General features: G+C 56.9%; 4 protein-coding genes across 4 annotated transcripts; 2 read left to right on the forward strand and 2 right to left on the reverse strand.

Annotated features, from left to right (window-relative positions):
• Positions 1-1,504: 1,504 nt before the first annotated feature.
• Positions 1,505-3,273, forward strand: CGCS363_v000516 (Cytochrome P450 52A13; the record flags this gene model as incomplete). The annotated part of the gene is made up of 3 exons (XM_036632365.1): positions 1,505-1,676; positions 1,787-2,294; positions 2,349-3,273. The coding sequence occupies 3 exons, from the start codon at positions 1,505-1,507 to the stop codon at positions 3,271-3,273; spliced, it is 1,605 nt and encodes a 534-aa protein (XP_036501935.1).
• Positions 3,274-3,923: 650 nt separating this feature from the next.
• Positions 3,924-5,782, reverse strand: CGCS363_v000517 (Aromatic amino acid aminotransferase; the record flags this gene model as incomplete). Its single annotated transcript, XM_036632366.1, has 4 exons — positions 3,924-4,178; positions 4,246-5,405; positions 5,459-5,492; positions 5,552-5,782. 4 exons carry the CDS (start codon positions 5,780-5,782, stop codon positions 3,924-3,926), a joined length of 1,680 nt encoding a protein of 559 aa, XP_036501936.1.
• Positions 5,783-7,698: 1,916 nt separating this feature from the next.
• On the forward strand, positions 7,699-8,858 carry CGCS363_v000518 (putative extracellular glycosidase; the record flags this gene model as incomplete). The annotated part of the gene is made up of 2 exons (XM_036632367.1): positions 7,699-7,792; positions 7,855-8,858. 2 exons carry the CDS (start codon positions 7,699-7,701, stop codon positions 8,856-8,858), a joined length of 1,098 nt encoding a protein of 365 aa, XP_036501927.1.
• Positions 8,859-10,058: 1,200 nt separating this feature from the next.
• On the reverse strand, positions 10,059-13,096 carry top1 (DNA topoisomerase 1; the record flags this gene model as incomplete). Its single annotated transcript, XM_036632368.1, has 4 exons — positions 10,059-10,196; positions 10,250-12,565; positions 12,623-12,846; positions 13,048-13,096. 4 exons carry the CDS (start codon positions 13,094-13,096, stop codon positions 10,059-10,061), a joined length of 2,727 nt encoding a protein of 908 aa, XP_036501928.1.
• Between the last annotated feature and the right edge of the window lie 56 nt (positions 13,097-13,152).

Consider the following 13,152-nt stretch of genomic DNA (forward strand, 5'->3'; position numbering starts at 1 on the left):
CCCATCTGCAATTGCTTGGAAGGTTCGTTCGTAAAGCCCACCACATGCCCGTCGACACAACTCGTTGCACCTCGGCAAAGGCATGTACCTTGCAGACTTTGCAACCCCCTCGCGTTTCTCGCTGCTGCTTCATTGGCCGTTTTGCCCGTTTGCTGGCCCGGCGTCGCTTGATTCTGGCGCCCACACGAGCAAACACGACAAGACATGCGTTATCACATTGGATGGATTCCTGTTGCGAACAAGGTCAAGCCCTAGGAGAACGGCTCCCCGCGGCTCTCCAGTCCTCCAATTACTCTCCAACTCCGTCCCCGACGGCGTTGACGTCTACCCGGGGTCCTTTCCCTCTCCGCGATGTCGTCCTCAGTACCGCCTCTCTGAGACCATTCCCAGGGATACGGACGTCGGGAACACACTGCCCAGTGTGATATCTTCACTGACGAAACAGAGCCCTTGTGTAACTAAGCGACCACTGCTGTCTCGCGCGTGGTCTACGGTAGCGTCAGGGAAAAGTACACCGCCTCGCATGTAAGTATGCCGTGCAGATCAGCACAAGACAGGGCAAGGCCATGCAATGTACGTGCAGAGCGGACGCACCACCAACTCTACCCACCCCGTGATACATTCAGCGCACAGCGTCGGCGCAAAGGGGAGCAGAAAACATGGGCAAGACGAGACGCGAGGGAGAAAAGAAGCAGAGACGCAGTGGTGGCCCAGGTACCTACCCTGCCATGTGGCTTCACACGGCCGCTAACACGCAGAAGGGCAAGTGTTTCGGCGGACGGACAACGACGGTGGGTGGGCACCCCATGATTCGATTTCCAATTGCTCCAAGGTAGCTCTAGCTGCCCGCCGAGCGATGGATAGCTGCTTCTGGGTCCTCTTCTGGGCCCATTCTTCAAGTCTACAATAACACAAAAGACCAATAATCTGCCCTTCATTTACCTTGCAGAAGTGCCCTGCCCTGCCCTGCTTTGGTAGCGTCTCTACCCGCGTTCCGAGGATAACGCAACCGAACTCCAAGTGCGGAACAGGGACCAGGCCTCAAGCGCGGATCGAATAAGGTAAGTCTCTGGACCTGCTGGGCTGCTTGCATTGCAGCTTTTTAGCTTATTCGATACACACTTAGCATCTACCGTTGATCCTCCTAGCTTGCGCCCATATATCAGACGTTTTCCCTTTTGTCTCTACCCCCCCTTCCTATGCGGTCTGGAATTTCATCCCGATTCCGTTCCCGTTCCTCGTGATATCATATACCCAACTTTCTTATTCTCAATTCACTCGGGCGGCCTAAATCCTTTTGTTGCCTTTCACAGCGCTGAGCAGACTGCAGCACATCTTCTCCCGTACCATTCTTCACAGTCAGCTTACAGACGCCGCTGCTTGATTCCTTCCGAGACACCACACGGTCCTACCTCGTCTATAGATGAGACTCTGTTTCTCGATATTAGCCTAGTTCGCCGCGAAACCATACATCCCAGAGAATTGGTACTTTCCGCCTGTCATCATGGGCTTGGTCGAGATAGTGCTCGAGTACATCACCGTCAAATCCGTCATCGTCTTTGCCGTTGTAGCATGGTGGTTATGGGTCGCCGTCAAACGCTTCGATGAGTCCATACGCCTCCGCCGTCTGGCGCCCGGCACACGCGGACAGTCGCTCAATGCCCATCTCCCCGGTGGTAGGTACTCTTTTCTATTACGCCCGTTCGGGATGTTCAGCAACGAGATACAAGGTTGAGGATGGCATTCAGCCTGCCACAAAAAGGTCGATGACACTGACACTTCCCAGGCATCGACTTCGTTTTCAAGGCCGTTCGCGGCGCCATGTCGCACAAAAACGTCGACTTTTGGCTGGACATGCTCTCCAAGGTCAAGGGATGGACTGGTGAGAAGAGAATCCTGGGCTTGCGCATCGTCTTCACCGCCGAGCCGGAGAACATCAAGGCCATTCTCGCGACGCAGTTCTCCGACTACGGCAAGGGCGAGCCGTTCCACCGGGAGTGGCACGAGTTCTTGGGCGACAGCATCTTCACCACCGACGGCGACCAGTGGCACGCCAGCAGACAGCTCATCCGCCCGCAGTTCGTAAAGGACCGCGTTAGCGACTTGCAATGCTTCGAAGCGCACATCCAGACGCTGTTCAAGACCATCGCCAACGGCGGGGCTCTCGACGGCGAGGACCAGGTGGTCAACATGGATGCCGATGGAAAGGTGATGGACATCTCGGAACTGTTCTTCCGCTACACCCTCGACGTAGCAACGGACTTCCTGTTGGGCGAGGATGTCAAGTCTCTCACGTAGGTTCCTGCATTATTAGCTTATTGACTGCCCGAAGACTAACACCAGTCCAGGACCATCAAGCAAGAATTCGCCGAGGCCTTCAACGAAGTCCAGCGAGTCCAGAACATCCTCGCTCGCGCCGCCAAACTCAAGCCTTTCGTCCCCCTCTTCACCTTCCGCGCGGGTCTCAAGGTGATCAACGGCTTCGTCAATAAGTTCATCGAGCGCGCGCTGCGCCTCTCCCCCGAGGAGCTCGCTTCCAAGTCGAAATCCGACCAGGGCTACACCTTCCTCCACGAACTCGCCAGCTTCACCCGCGACCGCACCGTCCTTCGCGACCAGCTCGTCGCCGTCTTGCTCGCCGGGCGCGACACCACTGCCTCAACGTTGTCGTGGACAATCTACGAGCTGGGCCGTCATCCGGAGGTGGTGCGCAAGCTACGGGCCGAGATCATCGAGCAGGTCGGACTCAACCGCGAGCCGACGTACGCCGACCTGAAGAGCATGAAGTACCTGCAGAACGTCATGAACGAGACGCTGCGTCTGTATCCCGTGGTCCCCTTCAACGTGCGCCTAGCGCTCAAAGACACGACGCTGCCCGTCGGCGGCGGACCGGACGGTACCTTGCCGCTGGCCGTGTGCAAGGACACCCCGATCGGATACTCGACGTTGCTGATGCAGCGACGCGAGGACCTGTACCCGCCTGTCTCCGAGAAGTTTGCGCACCCGAACGAGTTCTCGCCTGAGCGGTGGTATCACTGGCAGCCGAAGCCGTGGACATACGTTCCCTTCAACGGCGGGCCGAGAATCTGCATCGGGCAGCAGTTTGCGTTGACGGAGATGGGGTACACCCTGTGCAGGCTGTTCCAGAGATTCGAGCGTGTGGAGAGCTTCATGGACGAGATCGATGGCGGGAAGCCCCTACTGAAGGCGGAGATTGTGCTTCAGCCTGGCGACGGAGTCAAGGTCGCTTTCTACAAGGGCAAGGACGAGTAGGTATGGGTAGATGAATCGGAAGCACGGGAGAGCTCATGATAAGGACGGGTCTCACGATCTACCACTTTACCGGGCGTAATAAGAAGGGCAGAACCAGGATAGGATGGGTGAGAGGTTGAAATAAGCGTAGCCCTGTCATGGCCGTGAAGCAGAGCTCTCCCGCCAAGAGGTCAGCGTGCTTGGCAACCAAACGAACAGGATGGTGTCGTTTGGGTAGCCTGATTGGTATCGCGGGGAGATATGGGAGGCATAATGATTGGCCTACTTTCCATGGGCTGACTGCATATCAGGCAGCCTTACTCGAACAGGTGTTGGGAAGCGTACTGTGATTAGGATGCCTTGGCATTAGTACGGCGGGAATTTTCCTTGGAGCGGCGCGCACTTCGCAGAGGAATAGCGGAAGAATCGGTCGTTGTATATATGCTTGACGAGGGAATGGTCCTCTCGTTAACATTCTCTCTTAGTATGCTACCATCTACGTGTCTCATGCTACCCGCCCTCGACTTTACTGCCGACCGTCACACCCTTGGATACAGTGTTCATAACCCGTCCGTGCCTATGCAAAACCTAAATGCTCATCTACTCAGCCGTATGCTTTGAAAATCCAAACCTAAACCAAATCGCAAAGTGCAATGAGGAAATAAAACGCTTCAAAGACGGAAACTCTCCCGGATGGCGGCGCCCAGACGCTGGATAGCCTTATCCATGTCCTCCTCACTGGCCGAGGCGAAGGTGGCACGGAAGAAGAGGTCCTTCAACGGCGTGTCCTGCTCGGTGCGGAACCAGGAGCCTCTGGCGCAAAGGACGCCCTTGTCGATGCACGAGTCGAAGATCTCCTCCTCGATCTCAAGGAGAGGGCGCGAGGAGACGTCGGGGTGACGGGATTGGTCTACCGTAAGCCACAACTACAGATCGGGTCAGCATCTTGTTCTCTGCGAATGTTCACACAGGGGCAGGGGAAATGTAACTCACAAACATGCCGGCGGCAGGGGGCGTCCAGCTGACGACGTCCTTTGGCAGGTGCTTCTCGCACGCGGCGAGCAGCCAGTCGCGGCGCTTGGTGTACTCCATGCGCAGATTCATCAGCCACTGCAGATATCCCTCGTGGCCCCAGGTATCGTCGAGCAGCTTCCAGACCGCAATCTGCGAGAGGCCCGCGGGGCCCTGGTTCGCGACCTCGGCGTGGCGGATGTAGCGCTCGATGACCTGGGCCGACGCCGTCACCCACCCGAGCCGCGACCCGGGCACGAGGACCTTGGAGAAGGAATCCATGCGCAGCACGCGGCCGTCGGTGTCCATGCTCAGCAGGGACGGGATGAGGGTCTTGAGGAACTCGTCGACGGACGCCGGGGGCGGGGCCGCGGGGGCGTCGGGGCCGGTGTAGGGCTGCATCTGGAGGAAGTAATACGGCTCGTCCTCGATGATGTAGATGTCGTGCTTCTGGGCGACGGCGTAGATGGCCTTGCGGCGGGCGGCGGACTGCGTCGCGCCGGTGGGGTTCTGGCCTGAGGGCACGGTGTAGAGCAGGTGCGGTTTCCTGCGGCCGTCGCGGGCGGCCGGGTCCCAGTTCGTGAGGATCTCGTCCATGGCCTCCGGGAGGAGGCCCTCCGCGTCGATGGGCACGCCGACGGCCTTGACGCCGAGCGGGGCGATGGTCTCGAGGGCGGTGGAGAAGCTGTACTCCTCGGTCAGGACGCTGTCCTTGCGGTCCTTGTCGCAGAACATGCGCAGCGTCTGCTCGAGGGCGCCGGTGCTGCCGACGGTCTGGCAGCACTGCCAGTCGGCGTAGGGCGGGTTGTACACGAGCTCGGTGTGCTCGGTGACGAAGCGCATCATCTGCGCGGAGCCGGTGGACTGGGTGTAGTTCAGCGCGATGGAGAGGTCGTACTCGGCGTCCTTCTCCGGGTCGCGGGTGTCGTACTTGCCGACGGTGAGGACCTGGCCCGAGGAGATGGTCTCCGCCTCGGAGAAGTGCGGGGCCGTGGGGACGCGGAGGGAGAGCTCGGCGATGGGGAAGTAGGCGCTCGACGGCAGGCCGCCGCCGAGGGAGATGAGGCCCGGCTTCTTGAGGTGGCGGGCCGCCTGCTTCAGAGAGCAGGGATGCCGCGATAGAGACTCTGCGGAGAGGTGACCTGGAGGGGTTGTGAGTGAGGGGCTCACTGCGGGCAAGGGAGGTAGTGCTCACTATCCCATCTCTTTGCTTTGGGTTTGCCCACCGCCTGCGGATAAGGTCAGTATTACGCTTGAAAGTGAGCTTGGGAAGGGAGGTTTGCCATACAGGTGCCTTGAACATGTCACTATCCGAAGCCGCGGCGACGCCTGCTATCAGCTTGCCGGCCTTGCGCCTCCGTTCCCGGACGCCATCGAAGGGCGAAGGCTCCTGACGCTTCTCAAAATGGGCTTGCCTCTCGACCGGGACTGCGTCTGCGACTGATCTATCGCCAGATTTCGAGTTGAAGGGTCGTCGAGAGGAGGAGACGTGTGTCACGGGGGCAGCAACAGGGGCCATGCTCCGGAGCCGGAGGTCTGTAAGTTGAGATGACGGGCAGACTGATAAGGGACGTGAGGCCCGTGAAAGGGAGCCATTGAGGCCTCGGCGGGCGGCCCTGGAATACATGGTGCTTTTCAATTTCGAGCAATTGTGTTTATGGAGGGTTTGTAAGTTCCAAGATTCGTTGGCATGCCTCAGGAGCATCAATGCCGCGATTAGGAGAAGGGTGTGACGGTCGTGTGTTATCCGTGGCTGTCGAGATAAAGGAGCATAAGGCGTATCTGACACTCAACAATGAGCGGGTGATGACAGTTGGTGGGGCAGCCCGCAGCTACCCGCAGCTACCCATGCCCCCGCATTGTGCTACTATTCGCCGGTAATTTTTAGGTAATTAGGGGTCCCTGACCGCCGCCTGCCCGCCTGTGAGGGGGTTGCTAATTGGGGACATTTGGGCGCGTGAGAGGTCGAGGAGACCACTAACTCTGCGGGAAGGATTGGGCGATGCCGGAGGTGGAGGCCGGGGGACAAAGGTGGTCAATGTCCGGCTGTTCGGCTCCGGGTGGGCCTTGCTTGAAGGTTTGCTTGCCGGGCTCCATCCGGACCGCTTGTGTCGGCACCCACTCACCTGAAGCTGATGGCAGGGACAGCCAGATCCGAAGACTGATGAATATACTATGTAAGCGGAGGTTGTAAACCTGGAGTAACGTCAACTAACGAGGCGCTAGCGGCTTTGACGTTTGCGCTTGAATTGGCGGCGGTCAAAGCTACAGAAGAGATTCCCAAAAACAGTGATGGCCTCATCTGTTTGCGCAACCTCACTTGGCCTCGTCGCAAGTCGTGTCGGCTCAGGTTTACAAATCTCAAAGGGGGCCTGCGGCTGCTGTCAGTTTCACAGGACCCAACCTGCCGGCATCTTGACAAAAAACCATACCTATCATCGGCTCCCGGCACTGTCGACGAACTGTTATCAGTAGCCGCGTGTGCTCCTGTTCGAGATACATCTCCATCGACGTACGCACGCGTCATGAATCCCGGACGCTGGCACCACCCAGTCGAGACGCAAAGAGGATCTCAGAAGTCGATGGCATCCCTTCGGGTCCCCGTCTATTGGAACAGGGCAGGCAGGGCAGGGTCCATCGCACCGAGTCGACGGGTCCAGCGCCAAGGATTTTGCGCGGCCCCAGCCACCCGTCTTCACCAGCCACCCGATTTATGCCACCCATCCAACCAATCACCGCCCCTCCCAACCCCCTCGTCGCAACTTTTCTCCCCCGGGGAGCCAATCCGAGTTAACCAGACAACGAACATGGGCGCAAACAATACCCATCCTCGCGCCCCAAGGGCCCCGAGGAACAAGGCCATTCAAACGGCCTGCGTCCTGCCAGAGTGAATAACTGGCCAAGATCTTGATTTTTTCACCCTTCGCGTCCTTCAATCTCGGACAATCCCACCCCCACCGGCCATGGCACACATATGCTACGTCGACATGGGTTGGGCGCAAAAGCAAAGAGCCTTGCACGGCCCGATGACGCTACTGCACCTGCCAGTGGCTGGACAGATGTTGAAGACCATGTCGCCCATATAACTCATTCACCGCTGCCCGTTCCATCGCGGCATGCACACGTACATGTGCTGCTGCTGCTGCTGCTCCTCTTGCTTTTCCGCCCGTCCATTCGTACCGTAGTCTTCACCGTCGTACCAACCGAGTCCGACGTGTCACGGGCTTACACGGATCCTGGCCCGCCTTCCCTGTGACGTCGCCAATTCCTCCTAACGTCTTGGCTGGGCATCCATTCTGTCGGTGGTTCGACTCGACAGAATCTCTTCAAGTGACAGAGTGAGGGAGCTTCTTTGTTTCCTTCTCGCCTCGAAGGAAGCTTCTCTCCTCGCTGGGAACAGACGCGGTTCTGTGACACCTCACACATTTCTACACAATGCTCTTCTCAAGAAGAATAGCAGCAGCCGTAACGGCGCTGCTGGCGACAACATCAGCCCAGACATACTCGTCATGCAACCCCCTCCAGTCAAGTAAGTCAAGTTGTCCCACAAGAAAACGCCTCAAAGTCACCCAATCTAACGTTTCCCTCAAGCATCATGTCCCGCTGATACGGCCCTCGGCATGGCTATCCACGTCGACTTCACACAAGGGGCCGTCAATTCTTTCGCCTCGTCCGGAAGCCCGACCTATGGCTCCGACGGCGTCACCTTCACGGTCGCCGCCTCCGGACAAGCACCCCAGCTCATGTCCCTCTTCTACATCATGTTCGGCCGCGTCGAAATCACCCTCAAGGCCGCCACCGGCGCGGGAATCGTCTCCTCGCTCGTCCTGCAGTCCGACACACTCGACGAGATCGACCTGGAGTGGCTCGGCGCGGACCCGACCGAGGTGCAGTCCAACTACTTCGGCAAGGGCGACGTGACGACCTACAACCGCGGCCAGTTCCACAAGACGGACAACAACCAGGAAAAGTTCATCAAGTACGTCATCGACTGGACGTCGGAGCGCATCGTCTTCACCGTCGACGGCACCGTCGTCCGCACCCTCACCGAGGCCGAGGCCGACACGAACCAGTACCCCCAGTCGCCTATGCAGGTCAAATTCGGCGCCTGGTCCGGCGGCGACCCCGCCAACGCCGCCGGCACCATCGACTGGGCGCGCGGCCCGACGGACTTCACCAAGGGCCCCTTCCACATGGTCGTCAAGGACATCTCCATCACGGACTACTCCACCGGCAAGGAGTACAAGTACACCGACACCTCGGGCAACTGGGGCTCCATCCAGGCCGTCGACGGCCAGGTCAACGGGAACCTGAACGGCGCCAGCACCCTCACAATCACCGCCAGCGCGGCCGCCGAGACGGGCTCCTCCCCGACGATCCCCGTTGGCGGCATCGGCGCCGACGCGTCCGCCACGCTGACGCAGACCGGTTGGCCTTGGGTTGCGAGCGCGAGGCCTACGGGCGGTTCGGTCCCCGACGGATGGCGCATGACCTCGGAGGGCAAGATCGTACCCGATGCCGGTAACTCGGTGCGGCCGCAGCTTATGGTGTTGGCGTCGTTTGTTCTTGGTGTTGTCGCTCTCATTGGGCGGTGAAGCTCATGACACCACCCGCAGGAGGCGCATCGAACATTTGTTTTTTTCTAATGAACTGTAATGGATACCTACGCACGAGGGCTTGGGAGACATAAATATCTAGAATACGGGCGCAAAAGGCCCAACTACGGAGGTCGCATACTACGGCGTTTTTGCATTGGGTGGTCACGGATCAAATGAGATACAACAAAAGGTTGGATGTACATATGATGATAGACGCAGTGTAATATACACAACCAATGAATCAATCGGTGACAAGACCACCACGACTGCTTCAAGGGTGTGAAAACCATAACCTGCAGTGGAAACTGTGAGCGCAGGTGGGCGTGCCAAATGGTGGGGCACGGCGTGAGTTTCTTAGTCCTCATTTACTGGCTCAGTTTCACAAGCGGCGTTGTGGCAGAGTGGTCTAATGCGCAAGACTAGAAATCTTGTTCCTTCGGGAGCGTCTGTTCGAATCAGGCCAACGTCGACTACAGTTTGATTTTTGCATCTCAGGATGCCTTTTGGCATGAATAGGTTTGCCAGAACTTTTGGCCTGTTCACGAATGTGAATCCGCTCACTACTACTTGAAGCTGGGAATGTAATACTGTTGCCATGTGCTCTCGTCGTATTGGCCTTGAGGGTAGCCATACTTTGCTTTCGTCACTACCATCGGTGTCGTCTTTACCCACTTCTATCGTCCTCAGTTGGAGAGTAGTTTCATAACCAATTGACTGCAACAACAAAAGAAAACGAGGCGGGACCTTCTCGACGATAAAAAGCTGGATTTCTGAATACAGGCCGAGCAGACGACAACCACATAAGCGAAACTCTGCATTATTGAATTGGTAAGTTTAATTAGCTACTGGAGTAATCTAGCTCGCTGTGGGTGTATCTGGCTCTATAGCAAGAATGAGCGGACGGCGGTCTCCAAGCCACCGTGTCTTGAGCAATGGCTCCGTATAACTCTTGCGGTCGTCTCTCGCTGTATGCATGCGTTGCATCACTGTGCCATCCCTCCGGTATATGCTCTCCTGCCTCCCCGAAAGCCCAACGCCTAAAGAAATCCGTGGCGTCTGTTGCCCTGTTTCGGACTTTTGTGGACTCTGGTGCCCGGTGTCGAAATGCTAAAATGAAATGCTTTTGGTACAAACAAATACAAAAGATTCTGCCTTGGGTGGTTGAAAATTTCCCACTTGAGCGTCGCGGCAGAAAGATCAGAACTCCCAGTCCTCGTCTTCGACAGACTTGATGGCCCAGCTGAACTTCTCACGAAGCGTCTTGGAGAAGAACTTCTCAATGGGCACATCGAACTTCTTGGAGAAGACCACCGTGAGACGAGGGTCGATGTAGTTCTGCGCATTCTGTTAGCGATTGGACCTCCCTTCAAGTCGTGCAAACAACTTACGATTTTACTGGTGCTCAGAGCAACCTCCTTGTTGCCGTCGCGGTCGGCAGCTTGGAGCTCCAAGGCTTTGATCCTCTCATCGATCTTCTTAACCTGCTCATCGAGCTTCTCGACTGTAGGACTGCGGCCCTCAGCCTCAACCTTCTTCGACTTGTTCTCCTTCTTGAACTTGGCGGCAAGCTCGTCGGCAGCCTTGAGGCGCTCCTTAAGCTCCTTCTCGGGGAAAGGCTTCTCGCCATCAGCAGCTCGCTTCTCGTTGTCCTTCTGGAATTTCTTGGTGATCTTTGTGCGCTGCTCTTCCACCAGGAACTTCTGGTGCTCCAAAACCCACTCATCATCCAGCTCCTCGGGTCGAGCGAAGAAGTCAGCACCCTTTTTCTTCTTAGTCTTGGGCTCGACATCCAGCATCATCAGCTTCGTGCGCCACTGCTGGTAACGAAGACCCTTGATGCGATCGCCGAGCTTCTCCATCTGGGCTTCATGAGCAGCACCAACGGTGCGCTTGTGGTTGCAAAGAATGGCGACCTCACGGTTGCAGTCGTTGTAAAGCTTGACCTTCTCGGGGATCGTCAGGTTCTCGACCTTGAGCTTCTTCAAGAGAGTTGACATGGTGAAGGAGGCGTTGTAGGTACGGAACACCTTCGCCGTGAGACCGGGCATGTAGTTCTTCAGGTGGTTGTTGAGCTGAGTTGTCGTCAGGCGGTCGAAAATGTCGTCGCCGTCAGCCTTGGGGGCCTTCTTGAAGAGCTTGAGGTTCTTGAAGACTTGCTTCTCGACCGTGACCTCATCGTAGAATCGAATACTGTCCTTTCCGAGGAAATCGAAAATGACAGTATTGGGCTCCCGCAGGGTGATGTGCTCGTACTTGAGAGAGCAGCAACCGACGGTCTCGGCCTCATTTTCAGAGTCCTTCTCGTTACCTGCTCTGAGAGCAAACTTGTCGATCAGATAAACGGCCGTAGCCCTCTGACGGTCAGCCATTACCTCGCTCTTCAGGTCTCTGGTGTAGTCTCTGCGAATTCTGTCGATGTGCTTTTTCAGCTCACGAGCCTTCTCGAATTTTTTCATATCGCTCTGGCCCTTGATGGCGCTGGCAGCACCAAGCATGACGTACTTGTACGCGCCGTTGATGTTTTCCTGCCACATTGCCAGCCAGGTGGCCTTGTTGTCGTGGACGACTGCCTTCCACTTGTGGCCCTTGGGAGCTTCCGGGACCTTGGCATCCTTACCAATATTGATGGTGACCTGCTCGGGATACACTCTCCTCTTGAACTTTCCGGTCTTCGGGTGCTCTCCACGGCCACGGAAAAGACTGGGGGGTTCGACACGGAAGTTTCCAACCTTCTCCTTGCGTCCATCCCACTTGCAGTACATGAAAGGCTCTTCTAATTCGTCCTTCTCGGCCTTCGCAGCCTTCTTCTCCGCAGCAGTTCGGTTTTTCCGAGCCGCACTTTGTTGCTCAGAGTACTGAAACATCGCGTTGAAATCCATCTTGGAGAAGTCCTTGATGTCGACCTTGTTGCCCTGTTTGTCCGTTGCAGGTTTACCGGACTCCTTCAGAACCTGCTTGAAGTCTTCGAAAAAGTTCTTCTGGAAAACCGGGTTCTCGACGTTGTGCTTCGATGAGAGCATAGAACCGAAATACCAGGCAACCTCCTCGGCTTCGATGGGCAGGTTGACTGGCTTGCCGTCATAGTGCAGCTTGACGTTCTTGGGAAGTGCCTGATATTCGGGTGGGAAAAGAACGCCGTTGTGTTCAAGAGTCGTCCATTTCTGGCTGTCATCCTCTTTCTTTGGCGCATTCCACCACTCGTACTCCTCTCCCTCCTCGTCCTCGGGTGCCTCACTTTCCTGCTTGGCCTTTGCAGCAGCCTTGCCCTTCGCAGGTGCAGCAGCCTTGCCCTTGGCCGCCGGTTTAGCTGCGGCCTTCTTGCCCTTGGCCGCGATGGGCTCATCGGAATCGGACTCGGCCTTGATGCCATTGGTCTTCTTAGCAGCACCGTTTGATTGACGCTTCTTCGTGGCTGACTTTGCGAGAGGCTCATCGTCAGACTCATCCTTGATGGCCTTCTTCGGAGTTGCCTTCTTTGTCTTGGACTCGTTGGCACGAATGTTGCGAGCCTCTTTCGCGGCTGCCTTCTCGATATCGGCCTTCTTCTTCGCAAGCTTGGCACCTAGGGGCTGGTCGTCGTCGGATGAGTCTGGCAAGGCTGTCTCCTTGTAGGAAGGAGGCAGGTTCTTGCCTCTTCTTGCCGTGAGAGGTTCATCGTCGGAATCCGAGTCCACTGGCTTCTGCTTTGTCTTTTGTCGCTTGGCCTGAATCTGGTGTCAGCCTCGGACTCCGCCACCTGTTGCCTGCCATGTGTAACCTACCATGGGAACATCGTCGTCGCTTTCTTCCGATTCATCCTTGTAATTGATCTTGGGCAATGACGACCGTGACTTTCGCTTCGATCCGTTGGTGGAAGGGCCATCGACGTCCATCTCGTCGTCGACGGGACCATTTCGAATGGAGAGACCGGGCGGGGCAGCCCTAGCTTTGGATGCGGTGCGATCCATGTCTCTGTCAATGGCTTTTGAGATTTTGGCGGAGGAGACTGTGAACGATGAAGTTAGAAAAAAGGCTAAGGTTTCTCGAGTTGCCGAAGCCGAGTTGGGGGACGCGACGAGTCAGGCTGAGGCTGGCGCTGGGCAGGCGACGAGTGAAAAAAAAGTGACACGTCAAAGGACGGCAAGGCGCGAAGGGTGAGGCGTCCGAAAGCGCAAAAAGACGAGTCTAAATCACTTAGCGCACTTACCTTGTCCTTTGGACCTCGCAAGAGGCATGTCGTCGTCGGAGCTGCTCATAGTTAAAGCTCTCGGTTCGCGACGTTTATGGACGGTTAAGTAAGATCTGAATCGCA

Source organism: Colletotrichum siamense (genome assembly GCF_013390195.1).
Source record: "Colletotrichum siamense strain Cg363 chromosome Unknown KSG_Cg363_contig01, whole genome shotgun sequence".
Lineage (NCBI taxonomy): Eukaryota > Fungi > Ascomycota > Sordariomycetes > Glomerellales > Glomerellaceae > Colletotrichum > Colletotrichum siamense.